The sequence below is a fragment of the Chelmon rostratus genome, chromosome 17 (genome assembly GCF_017976325.1).
Source record: "Chelmon rostratus isolate fCheRos1 chromosome 17, fCheRos1.pri, whole genome shotgun sequence".
NCBI lineage: Eukaryota > Metazoa > Chordata > Actinopteri > Chaetodontiformes > Chaetodontidae > Chelmon > Chelmon rostratus.
In genome coordinates, this window is record NC_055674.1 from 21,759,221 (window position 1) to 21,784,278 (window position 25,058).

Sequence of the window (25,058 nt, forward strand, 5' to 3'; positions counted from 1 at the left end):
TAGCTGCTCGTCATAGTTACGCCATGTGTGTGCCACAAGCACAGGAGGATACAGGATGCACCTCGTTGGAGGTGATTCTAAAAAAAAAAGAAAAAAAAAGAAATTACCGGGTATCGTCCACAACTTTTGCCAGTGGAAAGCCAAAAGAAAGCAGTTCTGAGGGAGTCGAGTCCAGCCCTGCAGTGGAAATGAGGCAAGAGTGTCACTTTAAGAGAGAAGTTTGCACCCAGCCCACCTTTACACCTCCACACATTTGGCTGATGGCTGCACGCAGTGGGCGAGATTGTTTCGGAAAGTTAAAAAAATGTCCCATACAGCCGTCCTGATCCCACCACCAGAACGGCCTCCAAAGCTGTTCCACGACTCGACCGAGGCGTACCGAGGCCTGCAGTGTGGACTCTGTGTAGGAGGCGGCCTCGGCTCGGCTCTTGTAGGTGGTAGATCTCAGCAGCCATATTATCTCACATTGTAAATAGTTGCTCTAACGGCGGATCACTCTCCCTCCATGTTCAACAAAGTGTCGGCCACTTCGGCTCATTGTTTGCCTTCTCTCAACTTTCCTCCCATGATCCTCTGCTCTCACCTCCTCTCCCTGCACTGGGATTCTCAAAGAGTTAAAATGGAGGCTATGCCTGCTGGTCACATGTCTGACACACAGGCATGTGCTACGGCTGCGCGCATGCACACGCACACACATGCAGACATGTATGAGCTGCAGCGGGAGGAAGCAAAGAAGATGGGGCGAGAGACAGAGGGAGAGGGAGAGAGAGTCCCCTCCCCCAGCACTGTAATGTGCTCCCCTTCCCTCCCACACACACTCCCTCCGTCCTCCCCTCCCCCCGCTCTGAAGTGGGTGTGTGCTAGCCGGGGGTGTGCCATATCACATCCACTGCACTCGCTCACGTGGTCTGGACATACTGTATGTGTGTGTGTGTGTGGAGGGAGGTGTCGCAGTAGTTGTACACTGTGATGTTGGGTGGGGGCCTTTGAGAAGAAACTGTGTGTGAGACCGTTTGATGAGCTGACTTAGACGAGCTGAAAATGAAAGGACTAGTTCTAACTGTAGGAGTCATGATTTTGGGAGGGAAACAAACAAACACCACCCACTCTGACATGATGACTGACAGCTACCACACATGGATTTCTAGGCCACTGAGGAACTTACGTCCCCGACTGACACGCTGACAGCACGCGCACTGATAGCAGGACTGAATAATAAAGCGTAAGAAACGAGTGAGATTCCAGCGAGAAGATGACCAAGTGTGAGAGTGAGTCTTCAGCGTGTTGTACTGAGCTGGCAGGGAAACAGCCGGCAGGCTCTGAGAGCGAGCGGCGCGCCCGTCCATATAATGGCCCAATTTTGTAGAAGAAAGGTGAAAGCCGCCCTCAGTTTAGATGCTGCCGCCCCCGCGCCTCTCGTCGTCTCGGGCCCACTTGCTGCTCGAGGTAGCGTTTCCTGTCACAGGTCTGAAACGTCGCCGATGAAGAAAATTCTCTGGTGTGCAGTGTTGTTTTGACTTGTTTTTGATCTTATATGGTTTGAGAGATTTGGATCGCCTTGAATTTTTTACATGGATTTGTTTACGCTGCTTAGGGCCAAGCCACCACCAAAAGGCCCCAGCACTAAATAAGAAGTGTGAAGTTTACTTTTCATTTATCCAAATTATTTTTTTAAAATGAATAAGGAGGCTTTATCGAACTGATGTTAAATAGTTCAATTTTATTTATTTTTTTCTATTATTTTTCTACATATTTGCTCATTTCACAGCTGATTTAATGAGGATCTTTAACTACCTTCTCCTAATGCTTTCTGGATGCACCACACTGGTAATGCTAGTTAGTCTGCCAGTGTCCCAGTTTTAAGCCTCTGAAGTTACAGCTACTGCACAAGCAACAGCTTAAATTTGTACAAACTCCTCATCATTCACATCATGTCAAAAAAAGTGAAGTCAACAGCATAATTAAATCTGTACAGCAGATAGAAAGGCAGCAATTATTTGATAACTGAATGCAAAATCAGGCTTGTGCATCAAATGTGACGCAGAGAAAAGTGTTCTAAATTTATTTAACTTCCTCAAAAGTCCTTCACCGTTCAGAAAAGACAGGGTGCAGAGTTTGTTTTCACATTCAACTGCTGAAGGGGGAAAGCTTACGAAAGAGCGTGATCAGTGACATCTCGGCTGGTCTGGAAGCCTGTCATGCTCCAGTATGCAGCTCACACAAGTGTAGAAGTAGTGTAGTAGAAATACATCCAGATTCATTAAGTCTAGATTTCCTAATGAGAAGTCCTTTAAGTTTTTGTGGAAAAGAAAACACAAATTTCTTTTCAAAGCTGAGTATTTTAACATGTTTTATATATGGATTTTTATTAACAACATATAAAGGAAAAAATGGCAGAAAAAAATTAAATTCCAAGTTTTGCAGGCAAGTCACAGACATGTGCACAGAGGAAAGAAATAAACCTGCAATAGACAAGTGAGGTGTGTTTTTACTCAAAGAAAATGAGCCTGTAAATCAGATCTGAAGAGAAATACTGAAAACCAACGTGAAACAAAGCTGCAAAAAAGAACTTAAATTTTAACAGCAATCTGGCACACCCCATCCACCGAGGAAAAACGGTTCATAGCTCTTTAAAAGCCACCAAACGGACCCTGAGTTATTTTTTTTTGTTAAGTATGAGGCTGTTGTGCAGCCACATAAATGATCACACAATATTTACAGTGACACTGTGGGTTAAGAGGTTCAGAGAGCTGGTAGGGTTTCAACAATGAGTGGATACAAATAAAAAGGAGCTTTATGTGACTGAGATATTACTATGTCTTTGTGTGTTGCTGTGTTATATTGTGGTATCACTGTACTAATAATAACAGCAGTAGCACTAAGTAGTAACTGCATCAGTAGTAGTAGCAGTTGTAGTATTTAGATGAATATTTTGGATGTACAGTATCTTATCTTTTTTCCCATTGACCTGCTCAGATGCATGAACAGAAGAATTAAACTTTATTAAACAAAATTAATTCCCCCCAAATCAGCGTTTCCTCAGAGATCCTGCAGTCAGTTGGTTTGCTGAAGTCAGTACAGTCGACCAGAGAGTGACTCAGTCGGCCCTCTGCTGTTCAAAGCAGCAAACAAGGGAATGAAATCCAAGGAGGCGAGGTGTGTGTGTGTGTGTGTGTGTGTGTGTGTGTGTGTGTGTGTGTGTGTGTGTGTGTGTGTGTGTGTGTGTGTGTGTGTGTGTGTGTGTGTGTGTGTGTGTGTGTGTGTGTGTGTGTGTGTGTGTGTGGAGTAGAGACGGGCCCCTTTCCTTGCTGCCTCTCTATAGGCTGCCGTTGGTCCCGCCCTGTTCCTCGCTGATTCAAAACAAAGTCGAGGCTGACGTCACACACACACACACACACACACACACACACACACACACACACAGGCTTCATTTAGACAAAGCAGGAACTCCCTCCTTCCCTCTCGTCTTCCTCCTTCTCCCCCATTTTGTTTTTTAAGAGGGGAGCACGGAGGCCGGGCCCCTATCCACTTTCCATTCACTCAGTCCTGGATCTGAACCCTCCTAAAAAAAGGAAGAAAAAAAAAAAACAAACCCAAATCATTAGAAATAGTTTTGACAGAAGCAGATGATCATGTCTTAGGAAATGACAGTGACTGTTTGTATGAAGGCGTGAACGACAGGAGTGTCTCTGCAGCGATCCTCTGAATGATCAATCAAGATAATAATATTTTAGAATTAATATTTTCCAACAACAGGAAATCCCTAAAGAATAACATTTAACTCTTAACATTTAAGAATAACAAAATTGAACTCTGGGTAATCTTATGAATTAGTTAAATAAAGATTCATTCTTTGTTAACATATTTGTGCTGAATCGGACTTTCCGTTGGATTTGGGGGGAGTAGTAAAGTTCTGTTCGGACTTACATCAAATTTTCCAGTTGATGGAAATATTCTCATTACACTGTTTGACTAAGATAAGGAGTTCATGCTGCAGAAGAAGAAACCCCCGGCCAGCCAGCGAGCAGCTCATGTGAAGGCTGTTAATGATGTAAATCATCATCAGATGTCATTTTTATTCCCCATTCCAAACTAAAAAAATATATATTTTCCTGAGTATGTGCTGAAAACAGACAGCTAAATGCACGACTGCCGCAGCTCTGAAGTCAGCTGGTGTGTTAGAAATAAAAGCTGCAAACACATTAGCTGTAACATCAAAAAAGATTAATGCATTCCTCAGACTCTCGTTAGCTTTCTTAGCAGATTCTTTATGAGGCAAGAATTAAAATACTTTTTCAGAAAAAAATGATATATATCCATTAAAATCACTGTTGCTTTAATATATCAAAAACACATGATTAAATTGTTCAAAGTTAGAACTGTTTTCTCAGCAAAGATCTTCATCACTACTTCATTAAAATGACACAAATTTGTTTGAGTTTGTGTCAGAAAATCTTCAAATGAAATGACATTTTTTTTCAGTATTAATGAATGATTCATTTTCACCTTTACATGCTGTTCATAAACGCCCTAAAATAACTTAAATGTTACTCGTGTGTTAACTTAAATCTATAAATTAAGACAAACTCATTGTGCATGTTTGAACGGGTGATTTCTATTCACGACAGCTGAAAGACATCTTTCAGTACGTCAGAAAATGTCCCTTCCTTCCAGTCTTCTTGCATCACTGGATGATTTCTTGTATTTCCTGATTGGCTGTGGATGTCTTATTATTGTTTTCCAATGCTGAGGGAATCAACACTCACTCACACACACAAAAAAAACAAATAACATTTTTAATTAATTGTGAATAATTTGTTGGTCCTGATCATGAAGGGCATGCAACACTTTTTTTAGTTTTAGTCACTGAACGATTAGTTTTTTGTTTGTTATTTCCTTCATATTTATATTTTTTATTATCTTATCTGTGAGACATTAGTGCTCAGCCAACATGTGCACATAAAAAACAACAATTTGTTATTAAGAGATTCTGCTGGAAGAGGAGGACAGTGTTCCTCATTTTTTCACAATGGAATGATTGAAATATGCAAATATTTGGCATGCCATTTACAAAATACTCTTCATCCATTTTTAGAATCCAAATCACTGTTAATGACCTCGAGGCTGTCATGTCCATCAAAAGATGAAGCTGTTTCCTTCTTCTACACGGTGTGGGTCACATGGTCAGTGTCTTTTAGGGAACAGTTCTGTTGATCTCATGCAGATGTTGGATGGCAGGGTGTGGTCTGTCTCAGCCACTGTTTGACCTGAAGGCCACACCGTCCACCTTGTCGCTCTCATTAAGAAAATAGTTTGGATGTTTCAAGGAGGAACGCTTTTGAAATGTTCCAGCATCACCCTTTACCTGCCTTGAAATAATTTCTTCCTAAACGTTTTCTCTCATTAAGCACTCTAAATGATAAGCTCCACTCTCTGTCATTGTTATTAAATTATTCAACTGTAATAGCCCGTGCGCGGCCCTGCCTAATTAGTTAAAACCAATCTCGCCACCGCCGCCATGCTGCACTCATTTTCTGCTGTTAGTTCATCCGGGTTTATGTTCTTTTTATCACAGCTGAGGTTCAGCGGTGTCTTTGGACACATTTCTGCTACACAAAGACGGATAATTAGCCTTCAGATGTGACTGGAGAGCGGTGCTACATTGTTTAAATCTCTTTTTAAAACGACACCCGTTTTGCTTTTCTGCCACATCACAGACGAATTGGAAGCGAATGCAGCCTCCAACAGCTTCGGGTTTAATCGAACAGCGCGTTTCAATGTCAGGCAAACACCGACGCCTTCATATGGGGATCTATTTATTCTTATTTATTTCTCAACCTTTACCTGTGTAGTACGGAAAGCGTAGCGGGGGGTAACCGGTTGTTAAAAGCAAGAGGAGAGCCCGACACTTAACATTCAAACCACGACAGGAAATCTTATATTCTTCCCTCCTCGCTGCCACACTACAACACAAAAAGCCGTGCTGTATTTCAGGCGTGCGCATTCATGGCACACATTCTATAGTATAATCCCCCCCCCTCCTCTTTCTCTGGCTCTCTCCCTCGCGGAGGGCTGCGCGGTACGGCCGGCCCCTCCCTTCGCTCGCGCCGCTGTAGTAACTCCCGAGTAGTTTGAACGCACTTTGTGAATGGAGAGACGCGCTCGCGCTCCGCCGCTCTCCTCCACACATGCGGCGCGCGCGGAGAGGAGCGCCGCGGACGGACACCCGCGTCCAGATAATTAGAGAGAATTGTGCAAGTTGTAACGAAAGCTCTGCTCGCGCATTGTTTGTGGTTGTGCTCAGGCTGTTTGCAGAGTGAAAACGACGCGCGTGTCTGGGCGCGCACACGGAGGGAGGTGTGTCCCTGCAGGGCGAGCATCAGGCTACAGCTGTGACTTTAACATTATATGGAGCGACTGTAGTCCATATTAGTATCTATAGCTTATCTGTCTTCGTGTCTAGATTTCTGTCTTTACATTAATCAATCCGTATCTGCCACTGCCGAACAGTTATGGCGGCAGCTGTGAGATGAAACAGATGGTTTGGGTAAGGTTGGCGTTATTGTGCTGTGGCTCTGACTGAGACAACCCACAGCCCAACACACCGTCTGCATGATCCCATGTTCATGTAATGGCGCATGTGGTGTGATGTGATCGCCCTCCTCCTCCAATGTGCTGTATGTGCTCTGTTCTGGTGAATTCTCCGCTGTCACGTGACTGCACGCTCATTGTAGTAAATGGGCGTTGGTCAGGATGGCCGCCTACTTGCTCTCACATGTATGTGTGCGTGTGTGTGTGTATGAGAGAGAGAAGAGAGAGACGGTTATTGAAACACTAAATGTGGCTCAACAGTGTGGAAACATGGCGCACATGCAAACAGCCGATAAGTCTCTAGCAGTCCTCAAACCGACAAAGAAAACCTCGAAATGAAACTGTTTTGTTCGTTACAGTCACTTTTAAAGAAAATGTGAATCAGGCACCTATTTCAGATTAAAAGGGCACGTAAAGTAGCCCAATTAACGGCCCCAGACACAGGCCTGCACCGAGGGAACTTAACGGTCTCGCCATTCACCTTCCTTTTATTGCTTACACGCCTTTAATTGTTGGCTGCGAGAGGCTCCATGATTCTTTTAAACGCAGTACACACACACACACACACACACCTCCTCTCATATCCTTAACAGCAGTGAAATGAAATCTTAGTAACTGTGCCGTTTGCGTGCAGTCTGGAAAATTAAGCTTCACGTTATAACTGAGCAGTGATACCGTAACTTAAACCTTTATTTTATGGATGAACGTCGGCTGAAGGTCGACAACTGGGACTCCTAATCGAGGCTGCTCTAGAAAAAAGCCAGCCCCATAAAGCCTGGAAGTCATTAGGGTGTTTTACACGGACATAACGTTCAAGTCCGACTTTGCACAAGTTGCGTTCATAAACGACAGCCATGTAGAGCCGCTGCAGTGGCTTCGTGTGGGCCTGCTGTTCCCCCCGCCCAGCAGTGTGTCCGTAACATGAAATGGCTATAGGCTTCACAAAATGGCGAGCAGAGAGGGAGGGGAGGAGGCGCAGCACAGCTGAGGGAAGAGCTGCTGAAGGTGTTGCGCACCTCACCAACTGCTCATCTGTTAATGGGCTGCAATTGGCGGGATTAAGTAGCCTATCAAGGACATTACACAAGATAATATCTTGTTCTATCAGCCATAATTTAGTGATTTCCTTCAACCGAGGGTTCGACATCAGCCGCGCCCGCTGCACACGACACGAATGGACAGATCTGGTCTTATCCTGACGCACGCCAGCCCGCGGCTGCTCTCGCGATAACAGAGTAAACCGTGAGGTGGACGACGTGGAGATTTAGGTCTCAAAAAATGACAAAAGTGGCCGTGATTGCGGAGGCCGCGGCTGAATCGGTCCCGCCTTCTCAAAATGGGGATCCTCGCCTTTCCAAAATGGAGGCCCGCCGCTCGAGCTGCAGGCGGGGTCAGAGTGGAGAACAGAGCCTGAACTTTGGCCCATACTGTGGCAGCCCCCTCCTCTCTTTTACCCTAAATGAATTCCAGAACTGAGGCCTCCCTCTCTAACACGTTGCCCACCCTGTGTTCAACTCTAACCTCTCCCGTATATTACTTTCTCTTGTACGACGGCAAAGCGATTTTTTTTATACTAAATGTGCACGAGCATTATTCTATTCTCCTTTTGCGCACGTTCATGTTGCTGAAAGAGTCCGCAAACACAAAGACACACAGACAGCGTTCATCTCTAACATCATTTTTTATTTTATTTTATTTTTTATACAAACAGGATTAATATTTCTCCCCCAGACTGACACTAGTTATTCCCCTGATTTGACTTTGGTGCCAGCATCACCAATAATGACCATTATTATAGACTATTATAAAACAAGAATGAAAATAATGAATACAAAAAAATAAATAAAACTTAAGTAGCTTTTATGAAAATAGCATTTTCTCAGCTATTTAGGTCACAGTGCAGTGAACAGTTTGCAGCTTTTTTCTGTTTTTCAAAAGAAATCAACAATTATTAAGGGAGGGTAATGCAGTAATGATAAGTGAGTGCAAGTACAGAAAACATAAAGGAAGATATTCACAAAACACACACACACACACAAATGAATATTGTATATTGGAGTGCCTTTGCAGAAAACACCCATGCTGTCAGCCCACTCCACAATGCTCATAGTGGCATCATTATTAAATTTTGATTGGACAAGATTCACCCTTAAGTAGGATTTAGTGGACCAATGGGATTGCAGCAAGAGAGAGCGATGACCTTTCCTCTATAAATCTGGGCCAATCAGGGAGTGATGACAGGGCGTCTCTTCTTCTGTGTCTCTGTCCCGGTTATACTTAGCGCTTTTGCAGAATAGTAAGAAAGGCTGCAGTGTTTCCTCCATGAAGTGTGATTTGGTAAATACTTGCTGTGGTGATGTGTAGCTTACGTGGAGTTACTGGTTATGAGTAACGCGTTCGCTCACTTCAGAAATGGCTGTTCGAAGGGATGCAGCAGAGCTCTGGGTGATAGTGGAGGGGCTTTTGGTCATACGGGGCAGCATGTGGGTTTATCATGTTTCTCTTATAGTCACACAAGGAAGTGTGGAGTGCATTAAAAAAAAAACCTAGATGGCAGGGAATGACAGCCCGTCGGGGTTACCCAGAGGTGTGAAATGAGAACTTCTCCTCCATCCAGTCTACTTTGCCATCTGGGATTGGACTACTCTTTACTCTTGACATGTACTGGCTGTAACATCAGCTGTCAGACATGGCTAACCTACAGAGAGCAGTGCAGCAGTCTTCTGTCCTTTCTGATTCAGTGTGGATTTGCCCTTTAAAAACACACTCGCTCTTCCCCCCCGCAGTCTTTTTTCTCACTCGTCCATTTACACATATTTACAGCCCGGTGCACATTTTCCTCCGCCGACTGACGTGCTCTGCACAGGTTGGCCGGCGTGGACTCTGTCCCGCAGCATCAGTGCCTCTTCCTCCTCTTCCTCTCTTCTCCCTCACCCCTGATCCCACCACCTCCTCTCACTTGTTCTCCTCCTCCTTCCTCCTGCTGCCTGTGTCGTCTATTTAAAGCTCTCACACGGTGTTACATCCACTGGAATTCTTCCTTCCAGTCTTCAGCAAAACTCAAGGAGACGGGTGGAGGGGAGGGATGAGTGGAAGACAGGAAAATGGAGCGATGCGGGCTTAGGAAGACGGCCGATAAAAGAGGCAACAGAGGAAGAGAGTTGAAGTTCAAGAGATGAGGAACATTCGAACAGGTCGCACCCTGGACATGAGGAAAATAAAATTCATGGTTGTGCAGGAACCCAAAACAATTGCTGAAACTATTGCTTCCATATAAATGGTGCACAGAAACATTTTTCCTCTAACTACTATGAGTATTCAGGAGGGGGCGCAACAAGATCACCTAATAAAAAGAGCGCTAACACCCCCTGCGCCTCTTGGTGCTGTGTTGTATCACTGCTGTTTCAGAGGTAATTGCATCCAGGTTTTCTAATAAACACGCGGATGAAAAGCGACTCAGTGATAAATCAGATCTTTTGGTAGATGTCTTGCACCTGTAACACCTGTAGTAGAATCAAACAGAGGCGTTTGCACCCTACTGCTTCTCCTTACCCGACCTCGACTGTCGCCTCTGCACCAGCGTTCATTCATGCAACATCTAATTTACCTGCTGAAATGGCCAGCTCTGCAGTGCAGCAACCACAGTGATGATGATGATGATGATGGGGATAGTTGGAAGGGTCAGCGGGTGGAGCTTTGTAGGTACCACATTTAGCCGATGGGAAGACGGGTAGGTGGGATCAGATGATAGGATTTCGGCTGGTAACAGGGTTAGTATGCACGCTGGATGATTTTGTTTGGTTCCTCAACTCACTTGTTCCTCACCATTAGCAATAAAAAATTCATCTGTGATTTTATGCTGGCTAGATAGCTCTTATAAAATATTAACCCTGTGCACTTCTGCTCCTCCAGCCTGCAGCCGGCGCTTGCTTTAAGCGAGGGGACGTTTGAGAGCACGCTGCGTTGTGGGGTTTAGTGATGGTGGCAGGTAATGGCTACAAGGGACACCTCTAGATGTGCTTCATGTGCCCCCCCCCCGTTGTCCAGTCTTTGTGCTAAAATGGCTCCAGTTTCATTTACCGTACAGGCAGGACAGTGCTGTTCATTTTCATGTCTAACTCTCATCACAGAAGCGAATATGTCACACTAAGAGGAACTTCTAGTATGTGGTATTTTATTTGAGGTGTGAAGCATGAATCATTTTGCTGATTCAGCTCATTTTGCTAAGTTTAGTTCATCGTCACCAACTGTGTATTGTGTTCACTGTTTCACTGGATTTTGCTTCATTGCTCCCGTGTGATTGTCTGTCAGGAAGCTGCAGCTAAACACTAAAATGTGTCTGTATTTGTGCTTCCAGAGAAGAGGATTGCGGTGGCCACACGGATGTAAACATGGCCAGACTTGTTTGGCATTGGCAGATCAGAAGTTTCTTGTGGCGCAGGCATCCTAGGAAATTGATGTGCCTGACCCTCAGCGTGGTCGGGGACGCGTTACATAACTCAAGTGGCCGTTTGCGTCACTGCCCCACTCCACATGCGGCCTGAGCGATCAGATATGTGTTGTTCATACTGGACCAAACATTTTCCCGTTGATCCAGATAATGTCATGCCTCCACACTAAACGTGCGACTTTAAACTGTGACGACGGGGAAGGCGTGGTGACTCACAGACGAAGGTTGCCCTGAAATCGTGCAGAGCGAAGCTGGAGATGTCTTACACCACACGGCGTTCTTTCGCTTTGTTTACAGAGTCTGTTATGTTGATTTGTATAGTGTGGACCGGAGGCGCTGTGGTTTATCACACCGTTTGGTGGTGAGGTCACTCGAGACCCTCGCAGACAGCAGCTAATGCTCGGTGCAGTGAAGCTGTGGATGAAAGGCTTTGCGATGTATCGATGAGCTCTTGTGTCGCAGTCAGCTGGAACAGTTTGCGTGCACTTTGTTTTCCGTTTACTGGGAGCGTTAGTCTCGGTGGCGGGGAGTCAGGCGCGTCCAGCTGCATCAACTCGACGCCTGTTTGACTGAATGTGAAGCCTGTTAATCTGGTCCCTTGAAGTGAGCATGGTGTGGGTTCCTGCTGCCCTCTTCATGCAGCAGGGTCTTACTGTGCTTGTCAATTCTGGATGAATAAAACAATTCTTTAAGTGAAAATACTGACAGGACATGTTGGAAAAAATCTCTCCTACTTAAGCTCATACACTTCCTCTTTTCCTTGTACGCTAAGAACTCTCTAAATACGTCTCATCAGTGTGTACATATATTTACCTGACTGAGCACATGAAAATAGTAGCCAGCACCTGCCATCTGGGTTGCATATGCTCTGCTGGAAAAGGTGTCATTCAAACATGTCAAACATGCCTTTTTCTGGCATTGAACAGTCTCAGCGGGGCTGGTAAGACGCTACCAGCACACACACTCATGCTCACACATTACCCCTCAATTTCATACCCTCACTTGATTGAAGACTTTGGAGGACCGCATGGCTACTGATGGCATCGTGCCCTCATTACCATGTGTGTTATTGTATGAGTGTGTGCGTGTATTTCCTCACTAGACTGCCGGGAACAGTTTGCATTGACTTCTCAGCTCGTAATCTGTCTCTGTCTGACTCTCAGATTTAATCAGTTTAAAACAGACACTACCGCTAACCATACTGTAACACACACACACACACAGTTTCCCAGAAACTTTTTTGTTAGTGTTGTACTCATTAAGCTACACAACACCAAGTGGATAGGAGAGCCAGTAAACCACAGCAAGCAGATGCCAGAGCTGTGTTGGACAACATTAAGATGTGAAGTCTTTCACATGTAGAAACGTCCAGATCCAACATATGACTGTTACTAAATTCATCACGTGCACAGCTGATGTTTCCTCCTGGAATATCTTACATTTCATGTGATTAATATTTCCAAGCCCCGTTATCTTATGTGGTGTTCCATGTGTGATACGAGAAAAAAAAAATTAATCTTTTTCTGACATTCGGCTTGTGTTTCCATTCCACAGTTGTTCAGGCTGCTGTCTGTTCACTGCTGGCTGCTGTACACACTTATTTTGCCCCTTTAATGCATCTTTTTGGTGGGACTTGAGAATTTAAAATGTGACCACGTCTAAATCAGAGCTGTTTTTTGAGATTTGAAGAGTCTCCTTCATGATGTTGCACAGTTGCATGAAGAACAAGATAAGAGAGATTGACAGAGAAGTAAGCAGAAGCCTGCTTTAACATCTCTGCACATCTGACCAGTCACTGCCTGAAGTGGGTGTGATTGCTGGATCGAGCCCCCCCGAAGGTTGTCGTTCGTTGGGTGTCACTGTGAAACAATCCACATCGTGTCTGTTGCGCTTGCTGTTGCAATTAGTCTTGCAGTAGCACCAGGTCTGGAAGTGTAGTTAGCAATCATCTCTGTATCTCTTAGTCACTGTGGTACTGAGTACTGTGCAGATCATTAGGTGAAGGAGTGACTCTCTCAGACGGAGCTGGAACCTGTTGGCGAGGCTCTGATGGAGTATACGGCTGAATTTAGGGGGGGGTGTGGACGCTGAAGGACGCACATGCAGTGTTCGCCTTTAAAGTCCAAAGAGCTGAAAGGAAAGAGCTGCTGATTTCGCTCTTCAAAGATCATACTGAAAGCATTTCCATATTGTATTCTGTTTTATGGCTATGAAAGTGTAGGACAACGCCCTCACACACACTGACGCGCCTCGCTGTGGCCCCAGGGGCCCCTCTGTCGGTCTGAAGGGCTCTAACCCTTGGCCTCTGACCCCTCCTAGATGCAGAGCCTTTCTCTCCTCTCCTCCACCTCCTCCTCGAGGACCACACTCTTTTCATTCTCTTGGCTTCTTTCCTTTCTTCTCCGGTCCTTTGTTCTGCTGGAGGCTGGAGCTGAGCATGGATTTAATGCCTTCACAGCTGAGGGAACCTCAACAGTTCAAGTTTTTACGTTCGACTTAAGACATTTTCAAGCTTCATTGACAGTGTGTTTCCATCTTTGCATACCAACAATGAGTCAAGGATGAGGGTCTCACACCAGAATTCCTTCTTGTTTCTTTGAAATGGATCGTTTTGACAATTAGGTTATTCACTGCTAATTTTCAATCTATGTTGTCATTTTTCAGATATGTGTGTATATATATAACATGGAGCTCACTCAACATTTGGACTGACACTGTTGAGGCATTACATGCTGCTAATACCCCCGAGCTTAATGATGTTGTGTTAATTGCTTGATGATAGTACAATGGTGTGTTCAGGCCCTTGGAAATAGAAAGTGCAGTATTATAATTTTTGTAATAAAGAGAGCTAAGAGGCAGGTCATCTCCATGTAGGTTAAAGGCAAAAAAAAAAGATAACAGATGAGTGAACGAGCGCGTAAGCAAAATGTGAAGCATGTTGTTTTGTTGTCCACTCGCCCGCCCATCCATCTTGTTTGCCCGCCCATTCCTAACCTGTTGCCATGGTTTCAGCCAATGAGGTAGGCCGTGGGTTGGCAGGCTGCGATGGAAGGGGTCAAACAAGTTCACTGTTGGTGGCTTGATGGGGGTTGGGATGTGTGTGTGTGGGGGGGGGTTGGACTGGGCCATTGGAGAGGATAATGGGGAGTTAATGCGTTGATAAGGTGGAACTTTGCGTGTGTGTGTTGGGGGTCATGAAGGTTTTGATGTGTATGGAGGAAGTTATGCATGTGGAGGTGTGGAGAACAGGTCTGTTTTTTTGTGTGTTGGCAGGTTGGGGGGGTGGAGTTGGTGAGTAGAGTCGAGTATTGATCGAGATCAAAGGGCTCTTCCATTTTTTTTGGATGGGGGTTGTCAGGTATTTTGGATTCACAAAAGACTATTCATCTGCCCTGGAGCCTCCTGGGGGATTGGGTGGGGTTTAGTATGTGAGGTGGAGATGGGGGGTTGGTTGTTGTTGGGGTTTAGTGCTATTGATGCTCAGTTGGGTGGGGTGCGGGGTTGGATAAGGAGCGGTGAAGATGCTAATAGGTGGGAAAGATGGAGCGCTGCGCTGTTTTACATTTCTACATTTCAATAATAGAAGCGTCAGTAAGAAGGTCAAGGGTCAAAGGTGCAGCAGCAATGCAACAGATGGAAAATAGTCGTGTGTAGGGACGGCTTTCAAGAACGGGACACATTGTTTCTCTCTCTTCCAAACCCCCAGACGCCCTTTCCTACATTTTGGTTTCATATGGGGTTTGAGCCTTGACTGAAACGACAAGCAGATTGATTTGTTTTTGTTGATGTGATGTACTTTCAGTCAGACAACTTACATTTGTGCCGCAGAGATTAAGAAATTGAAATAAACGCAACAATTTACCAAGCGGGGACTGATAAAGATGGTGCCGAAGAACTGGACTGAAAAGCACAATCGATGATAAAAAAGCTTCTCGTCTCCGAAAAATACCCAAATATGAGAGCTCTCAAGAGCTCAAGAGACCGCAAGAATCAAAACCCAACAAGGTCACGAGAAAGCCAAGGAGTGCTTTGTGTTGAATGCATTGAATGCTAAAGGGGGAGGAGGGTCATTACTGTGGACGCCCATATGTGAAGAAGTTATAGGCAAGACGCAGCCAAAAAACCATGAGCGGTCTGATACTGATAACCACAAGCATGCATATCAAAACCCGCTCACACACACTAAAACTGACACAGACATGTTTACTGGCTACAATACACGATTAAAATGCACTTACACACATACACAACTGCCACCCCCCCATTCAGCGGACTGCCCTTCCCCCACTGTGTGCGTGGGTGGGTGAGCAGGAAGCTTTCCCACTCCTTGCTGTTGATTCAGTGGTTTTCTCCAACAACTGGAGCTCAAGCCCCATAATGGTGGGCCGCAGCGGTTGGGGTAGAAGGGGTGAGGGGTGTCGGGGAAGTAGACGAAAACCTGTCGGAAACCGCGGGGCCCTCGTGCCCCCCACCTACCTGCAGAGATGTTTTGGTGATCGTGTTGGAATGGGAATACGTACAGCAGCCAAGAACAAGACGTTTCTAGCAGTGAGTCTGGGTTCAGAGGGATACTGGTGCAGATGGTGTAGGGATATCAGGACCTCATGGGCGCTGCGTTGGGATGATTCAAGACATATAAGACACAGAACCTGATTTGCTCATACTCAACGGCTCCATCTGTGAGCAGTTGAAATGGAAAAAGATTTGTTTCCAAAGTAGCGTTCAGGCCTAAAGTTGAGTTTTAAATCCAAGCCAAGTTAACATCGTGTGACTGGTGTAGACGAAGAAGCTGATTGGACCGCTGATATTATTATAGTTTTACCCAAGATGTCCTGTCTTGATGAGAAGTGTGTTTTTGTTGATGATGCTGTTTCTTGGTGCTCGGGTGTACCAGGAAGGAGTGTTTAATCTCAGTAAGAAAAGGAAAAGGCGTAAGAGCAGTGCATACTGACGGCTGCAGCTCACTCTGGACGATCGAGGAAGGTTAGGGTTGACCAGGGATGAGAGAGTGCGACTCATGTATTGATACTGGGAACAAAGATATTGGCATATCCTCATCTATTGCCCTGCAAATAAGCACGTGCAGACAGTGCCGGCGTGTGTTTGACACAGCACAATGCTCTGGTTGAGCGGCGCCGCGTACCGAGCCGCGGCTGACTGTGTAAACGCCGCTGACCGGCTCAGATGCGGTTCGGCGCTTCGTAATGCCTGCGTGTAAGTTGAAGCAGTCGGGGCTGATGGATGGAGCGTAAGCATGCTGTTTTGATTTAGTGTTCGTATCAAAGGAAGTCACTTCAAACAGACTCTCTTCCAATCTCCACCTGTTTGTCTCTCAGGACACGTTCTGGCTTCATTCAGTGGCCTCTTCTTCCTCTCACTCCCTTTCATCCCTGAACCCTGAGCCGAACACAGTCAGGAGTGTTAGACCTGCCATCAGTGTCCACTTTCAGTGCAAACACACAGTGTTCCTCATGTGTTTGGCGCTGATATGTTGTGTTTCTACACTCTTTATATCAACAAGCCTTATTTCTCAAAAGTTTGAGACTCTTCTCTTTGTGTGTGCCGAGTTTTTAACTTGCTAATATCCTCTCCTTCTCCTTCTTGTCTCCACAGGACCAGGAAACTGCAGATCAGAAACATTCCACCTCACCTACAGTGGGAGGTTAGTTCCCATTTCCTCTCTTATTTTCCTTGCTGGGATCGTTTACAGCCCGTTGCTGTGACCTCACACTGCCAGAAACCGCGTCACATTCCTTCCACCCGCAGCAGAGATGTCTAACATTTTGTGAAATGAGCTGTGGATTCTCTGAAATAAAAATGAAAAAAAACAACAGAAAACAAAACCACAACAACAACAAAACTCTTGTTAGCATGTGTGAGCACAGCCGGTAGAGCTAAACAACAGCTCCGACGAGTTCAGAGATGTCGGAAATGATGGGAATTTAAAAGATTTTATCCATACCACAGATGATTCTCCTTATCGATCCCCTCATTGATTCCTGATCACTTTTAGTTGAGCCAGGACAGCCAGCTGTCTGTCATCTAAACTGGCTGAAATGAGAGTAAATGTACAGTGTTCGCTTTCATTTTGGTTCTCCTCATCATAGAAGACATGTGCCGAGCCTGCCTGTGTGGCGCTCATGTTATTATGACATGGGATATTCACCCTGTGTGACGAATGTGCGGCTCAGTGTCAGACATACGTGGAAGCCCACATTGTGTAGAAAGATGTTTCGGTGTGTTGCTGCTGTTTCCACCCTCACCTGAAATGATCATTTTACAGACATTACAACACCTTTGCGACATGAAGCTTTGCTCTGGACCGTTTCTTCCTATCTGCCGCGACTCCTTTCCAGTAGTGCAGACGCGTGAGTTTCACGTCCTTGTTTTGCGATGTGCAGCTGTCAGAAAAACATGCCAGCGTCGATAAAAGGAACAAGCTTGGAGGTATAAGATTCTGCTGGATCAGGCGGTTTGGAACAGGTTCCCAGCAGCCCCCATCCCTACATGTACAGCAGGCAGGCAGCTTTCCACCTCGGACACGAAGTTTAAAAATGGAAGATCTCGTACCTTTCTCTCACAGACATTTGAGAAGACTTTCTCGACCAGTTTTTATGAGTGATTTGAGCATTTTCTTGTATTTTTACCTGCAAATAAGATGTGTTAGAGGTTTGGCCCCTCACATCATTACTGTGTCTTGAGTGCACCAATGTCTCCCCAAAATCTGCCAGTCTGAACAAAACAATGCAAACTGCTCAGTTTCAGTGCTCTTTTAGTGCCATGTGGCTATTTGTTTTTGAACTGGTCAAGCACAAATACAGGCAGATATTTCCACCCCCCAAAAAACTATTAGCTGAAAAAAAGTCACATTTTTACCAAAGCTGTGCCGCTGAAAATTTGTTTTTGTATCATTTAGATTAATTCTGAGTTTTTAATTGTAAACCTGAAAGAATGAGCTCTCAGAAGAGACCAGGCTCAGGACTGGATCCAAAAGTTTGCAAGAACATCTTCCCTCTCTAGCTCTCTGTTTTCATTCTGAGTTCCATTCTATTCTCTTTAGAGGATCCTTTTGGAGCGATCAGACCGTAGCTGCTCAGATCAGTGGTTGTTTGTAAAGATTTGGAATAGGAGTCTTGATTGTGGAGAACACGTTTTGACAGTCAGACTTCAGATGTTAAAGTGATAGTCAGGTGAGGAGAGGGATGAAGGAAGCACTGAAAGCCTAACTGAGTCTGACTGGCAGCATCGGTGTCGGGATGACGGCTGGAAATGTTAGATGCACACGAGTCACCTGTTCAAAGGAGGGATAACCCTGGCAGCTGTGCACACCTGGTTGGGCAGAGAATCTGGCCCAGTGGCTCTGATCCTGGGTTAAAGCTGGTAATGGCACCCAGGCTGACCTCGCTGCAAATATTTGCACTACTTGTGGCGCGTCCATGCGTGTGTGTGTGCTGTTACCTCACATCTCAGCGTGGACATATCTGATGGCTCAGATCAAAACCATCTCAGTGCGTTGTGAGGAAAAGAATGACCTCCAGGCTGCTCTGCAGCTGAGAGATGATTCTATTGGGAGCCCAGCAATTACAATCGAACATTAACTAATAGTCATGTATTGATCAAATGAGGGGCTAACTGTTGTAAGCTCTAACCTATTGATTGTTGGCTGCTAATTGCTGCAGTTATGTTGTCACTTCAGCTGGATGTCTAATACCAAGCACAGTAACCCTCGACAACCACAAGAAGCTGACTGGGTAACCACAGTGAGGAGGGCAGAAAGTCGTGGGGTGAACTCAATGTGTGATGTCCTGATCATTGACACGTTTGTGCACAGTACGCTCACAAAACATTCAGACACAAGGCGTATGAACAACATGGACATCTGTGCATCTCTGTGCAGCCCTTTACAGCAGCGCCATGCACAGCCAGAGCAGCTCTGTGGACATGGAAGCAAAGAAAGGCCAGAAGTATTAGATTTGACTTGACTAAAATTTAAATGCTGAATTTATAGCACTGAAATATGTTACTTTAACTGTTTCTAACAACAGTTTATGGTCCCAGTCTTCCTAAAACTCCAAAATGAAAAGATTATATTATAGTCTTGTACACACTTAAACTAGTTTGACTAACAGGTGAAAATAGATTGAACACACACGTTGTCTTGCTTTGTTTGGGGACATTATCAATGTTCCCAAACTTTTGTATTGGGACTTTAGGACTAAAAGAGCTGTGATCAAAGTTCAAACCAGACCATCATATAAATTTTAATGAAGGAAATTCACTTAAAAGGTGCTTTTTTTTAACCAAAATGCAATGAAATCTCAACAGGTCCGGTAAGACTCTGTTATATTGTCATGTTATATTCGATGAATATGACAGGCTGGTTCCTCCACAGGCCACACACAAAGCACTATTAAATAATGTGATATTGTCAAAATGTGTCCAAAAAAATCATCATATCCGAAGACTAAACATTGTACATTTTCTTAGAACAAATATATATAAACAAATTTGAACAAATTTGAAAACAAGAACAAAATGAAGATGTTTTTTGGGTGAAACTGCAAGACACTGGCTTTGTTAGTGTGTGTGGAGCTTTGTGTGTGTGTCTGTGTGCACCGTTATGTTTTTTGTGAGGGTGTGGCACACGGCCTGCCTCCTCTGCCAGGCAGAGTGTGCGTCTGTGTGTCATTTGAATATGTGCCAGATCAACCCCCCCTTCCTCTGCCTCTCCGGCTGCTCTGATCCTGCCCCGTGTGTCCACATGAGGGCGACGTCTCTCCGCAAACCCGACTGAAACATGTCATTTACATGCTGCTCGCTTGATGAGCGTCAGGTGTCACAGCGTCCAGAAAATAAATGAATTATCCTCTGACCCTGAGGGGGGATGTAGGAAATACTCTTTACTTCAAAATAAAAGCATGTTAGGTTAAGTAGAGAAAGCAATGGTTGTAATATGTCATTTATTTATCAGCTGTATGTTATTTATAATAAAATCCTTCACTTTTACTCTTTAAAACTCCAATCAGGTATTTAAAAATATTTTGTAAGTTGTCACTGTACAAAATATCCTTGATCATGTTGAATAATGTGTCAGAAACAACAGTTTAAGCCAGTTTTTTGCATTTGATTGACAGTGTTGTGCTAAATATTCACATACACTGTTCTGTGATGTACCAGCAGCAGGATTTCTTTCCTTCTCCGGTTTATCTTTCTTTTTATGTCCATTTCAGCCAATTTCCCCTTAAATTCACAACTGTTTTAAAGAACAAACGGTGGATCTGATATAGGGTGGATCCGTGTCTCTGATTGGCTGTTCCTGCTCTTAGTATCATGCAGTTAATCATGTGATGGCCTGAGAGCTGCTTTTAAAACGTCCTCCCTCGCTTCACTGTGAGCGGCAGTAAGTCGTTTGATAAATGTGTCCTATCGGCTCTGCTCTGTTTGCGCTTTAGTCTTCATGCTGAAGTGTGATTCATAGACGTTTGATGAATGCAGGCCCTGGAGGCTCCAGTCTCCGCTCCACTGTGGAGCTCAGGGGTGTAGCTCTGTTAGGAACTAACGCCTTCACTGTGGAGCTGCAGCAGTGCTGCTCTCACTTTCAGCTACTTGTTGCCGTGCGTAACAGAATGACATAAATCACACCAACAAGTCGGATTATTGCCATCGTCAAACGATGTTGAGGGCCCTCCCATGTTTGGGCCCTTGGTACTTAGTCCCACCGTCCCTCTCTGTCTATTGAGCCCATCAAATGTGTCGGAGGCAGCAACAATAAGCAGCCTCTTAAATGCCACGTCTCCATATTTCTTAACATGGACAGAATTTTCTATTCATCTATACATTCTTCGTTGTCTGTAATGATGATGAACTTACCTTATGAGATTTGTGTGTATCCAGTTGAAGATAATGAACTTTTTTTAAGGTGTGTTCTGACATGTTTGTATCTCCCACATGAACTGACACTGTTCTTTCCTTCCTCTTGGTTCAGGTGCTGGATGGTCTCTTGGCCCAGTGTGGCACCGTAGAGAACTGCGAACAAGGTAAGACTCCTGACCTTTACCCTTAACTTCAACCCCGTCTGGTCTCTGCTCTGGTTCGCGTACACCACAGACATCTGCCATGTGTTTTTTTAACTTTCAAAACTTGCAAACTCAAGAGCATGAACAGTAAAAGCACGTCAAGACTCCCATTCCTACACTTCAGTGGTTACATGTGGCTCTTTGCTGGCCCCGTGTGGCAGCAGGTAATTGTGTTTCTGTCACGGTGCGGAGGGACTGACCCTGGCAGCAGACTGACAGCGGCTGATTCACCAAGCCACACCCGCTGTCGGGATCAAAAGGACGAGGGCGCTCTCTCTTAGATGAACGTGGCCTCTGGAGGTGTGAGGGAGAGGCGTGAGGACGGAGGATCGAGTGTCCTCGCTCGCTCCTGCATCATTTTGAGGATGCAGCACTTCCAGCTGTTTCTGTGATGTGTAGAAACAGTTTACAAGGCAAACCCAGAAGGCCTGATGGCTGCTGTAAAAGTAAATCCATTAGAGCGTCAGAGCGTGACTGAAATAACACCAGTAGTCAAGTAGAGTGAGTTTATGTGAGCATTGAAGTCAGCTATGAAAATATTAGTAAAACCTGTGATTTGTCTGTGACATGCTGCAGGTAGTCGGATACTTTTCCGGCTCGTATCCCTAAATGGGCTGAGATGAATAGTGAGGTTATTTTCATTATGGATTCAAATGCAGATTACTTTCTCAATGAATCAATGAATGAAATGTCAGAGTATAGAGAAAAATGCCTGTAAGTGTCTTCTCAAGGCCACAACTCAAAGATACTCAGTTTATTAGCACGTAAGAAAGAGAAAATCACAAAGTTATGCAAAGTCTGACCAATGAGAAATGACTGCAGTTACTTTAACAATTAATCAATTATTAAAATAGCTGCAGATTATTTTTCTCCAGATCAATTAATCGTTTCCGCTTTGAAAAAGAGGAAGAAAAGAAAAAGTCGTTAAAAGCTGCTGTTCCTGTTTCCACAAAGTCGCCAATAAGATTACTGTGTCGTCACAGCAACTGACCAATCACTGAACAGCTATGACAGGCGTAGCTGTCCAATAAAAGACTCCTCTGTAGAATACACCGCTCTTCAACTCTGCTTCCTCTCTCCTCGCTCAGCGACGTGATGGCTGACCTCGCTCCACTTTCGGGTGTCAGGCCGGGGAGGAGCGAGGATGAGAGGAAGCAGAATTGAAGTGAAGCACGGCATCCCTCAGCTGGATGGATGGATGGTTATTAATCATAGATTCAATTAGAGAGCACTCTGCACTAGGCTGTATGCTATTGATCCAGAAGTCCCACCACACTCACAACACAATTACACTGTTATTGCTGCTGTAGATTATTATTATTATTCTTCTTCTTCTTCTTCAGTAAAGCTAGACCTACAGCACGTCAGGGTAAAACCATGTACTTGCAACCAGCCAGAAACCTGTAGTCATCAATCATCCTCACAGCCAACATCACAATTAATAATGAATTGAATACACTTGAATGTAGTGAGGTTGAAGCTGAAGTACAGATTCTGATGACAGAAGCACTACCTTACTGCAGTCACTGCCACAAGTGGACTCTGGGCTTGGCCACAGCTCTGATTGCAGATGTGTTCCACCGTCTCTTGTGCAGAGACGATTCCCCTCCGCACCACAATTTAATTGGGGCAAATCAGCATCAGAGTCAGTGTGAGGATGCAGGCTTCTCTCTCCAGCTGCACTCTCTGTGATCTTAGTTTGATACAGCTGGAGCTTTGAGCAATCCAGAGCCTTTTTTTGATCCATTAATAAATCGACATGTGCTGTATCTGAGAGTGTCTGTTTTTTCTCTTTGTCTCAGTGAACACAGACAGTGAGACTGCAGTGGTAAATGTCACATATGCATCTCGGGAGCACGCCAGGCAGTAAGTTCCTCCAGTCCTCTTTCATCTCCGGTTGTCTCTTTCTTTTACTCTCATCTCTGTAACAGTCACAGTTCTTCCATTCTGCACGGTCTGGGTGTCATTTAAAAATGAGCTCCTTATTTTACAGAACACTTTGGTGTGTCCCCTGTTAAATCATGGTTTCCTGGAGTTCAGACACTCTAAAGAACCATATAAGACAGGTGTAATCAAATAACCAAAATTCCATAAAAAAAAAATGCCTTAACTCAGAATTTATTTTATTTATGCAAATATCCCAAAAAAACTGTCGAGATTAGCAGCAAGTTATTATACACTCCACGTGTGACATCTAGTGGTCATTTAAAAGAACTACAGCTGGAAACTGACATGAGTTGCATGATATCGAAGTCAAAGTGCTCAATAGGCAACAGAAAGTGACAGCATTTGATCTGAAAGTGTACTGCACGAGATGTGTAAAATATCATGCAAATACCTCAACAGTGAATGCAAATGGCCGAATTCAGAAAAACACAAATAATCCAAAAGTAGACTGTACACATATGTAAAGAGGATATTTTAGATGATGAAGCGGAAAACCACCAGCTGTGCCACTCATTCCATATATCCTGTGTGCATCAAATTGACTTGTATTCTTTGCTTGTATAAAAATATATATATTATGTCTCTAATATATAATATGTCCCTTTCAGAGCCATCCAAAAGCTGAATGGATACCAGTTCGAGAACAACGCCCTGCGTGTCTCCTACATCCCCGACGAGAACTCTGAGCTGGAGGGAGGCCAGCGGGGGCACGACAACGGCCGGCGCCCCGGCTACGGCTCCCGAGGCTGGCCCCGCGGCGGCTCCCCGAGCTCCGGGATGCCCTCCAAACCCCCGCACGCCGACATCCCTCTGAGGCTGCTGGTGCCCACGCAGTACGTCGGCGCCATCATCGGCAAGGAGGGAGCCACTATCCGCAACATCACCAAGCAGACGCAGAGCAAGTGAGTGCCCGCTTTGTCTCAGTGTGTATGTTGACCCTATGTTCAACTCAATGAATAAGCTTCATCTGTGTTTCATTTGATCGTCACTGATTTGTGACCGACGATGTTATCTTAGTAAACCTTGTGACTTAAAGTGATCTCCTCCCGTCTTTGCAGGGTTGACGTGCACCGCAAGGAGAATGCAGGTGCTGCCGAGAAGCCGATCAGCATCCACTCCACCCCCGAGGGCTGCTCATCCGCCTGCCGCATGATCCTGGACATCATGCACCAGGAGGCTAAAGACACCAAGACGTGAGTCTTAAACGATAATCCCACCTCAGATGAGGCAGCGTAGCGTAATCCAGGACAGTTACCTGAAAGAAGGCTCTAGGTGGAAGATTTTGTTAGTGACCAGTGGCTTCTGTTTGCAGTGCTGATGAGGTTCCTCTAAAGATTCTGGCTCACAACAACTTTGTTGGACGCCTGATCGGGAAGGAGGGACGTAACCTGAAAAAAGTTGAACAGGACACAGACACCAAAATCACCATCTCCCCGTAAGACTCTCTCTCTCTCTCACACACTCACTCTCTCACACACACACACACACACGCTGAACTTTCTGAATGTACGTTGCATAGACATAGTCCGACAGTGTCTGATGAGCTGTGTGTATCAGTAAACCCTCTCTCTGTAATGTGTGCAGTCTTCAGGACCTGACACTGTACAATCCAGAGAGAACCATCACAGTCAAAGGCTCGATTGAAGCCTGCTGTCTTGCTGAGGTGGAGGTCATGAAGAAGGTCAGAGAGGCCTATGAGAACGACATTGCTGCTATGAATGTGAGTCTGCGCGCACGCACACACACACACACACACACACACACACACAGGAACATCCTTCACATCCTTTAATTATGTTATAAAGCACTACCTCAATACTCCTCAGCAGTAGCATTAGCAGCAATGACTGTGGACGTATCCAAAGTACGAGCATCTCCATGTTGTTTAACGAGAATGCAGGTAATGGGATTGAAGGAATAAATCAACAGCATCAACAACCAATTTTTTCAAGTTAGATCATGCTGAGGTGCTGTGAGTACAGACAGGAACTGTG

At 44.9% G+C, this 25,058-nt stretch overlaps 1 protein-coding gene across 2 annotated transcripts in view; it reads left to right on the forward strand.

The window, feature by feature from the left end:
- The window catches only part of igf2bp1 (insulin-like growth factor 2 mRNA binding protein 1), a 49,777-nt gene that overhangs the window by 20,510 nt on the left and 4,209 nt on the right, over positions 1–25,058 (forward strand). For both annotated transcript variants that reach the window (XM_041956955.1, XM_041956954.1), the window contains exons 3-9: positions 16,655–16,703; positions 21,027–21,078; positions 22,920–22,983; positions 23,673–23,966; positions 24,123–24,257; positions 24,377–24,499; positions 24,649–24,784. In XM_041956955.1, the coding sequence (XP_041812889.1) occupies positions 16,655–16,703; positions 21,027–21,078; positions 22,920–22,983; positions 23,673–23,966; positions 24,123–24,257; positions 24,377–24,499; positions 24,649–24,784 (853 nt within the window). The remainder of the gene's footprint in view (positions 1–16,654; positions 16,704–21,026; positions 21,079–22,919; positions 22,984–23,672; positions 23,967–24,122; positions 24,258–24,376; positions 24,500–24,648; positions 24,785–25,058) is intronic.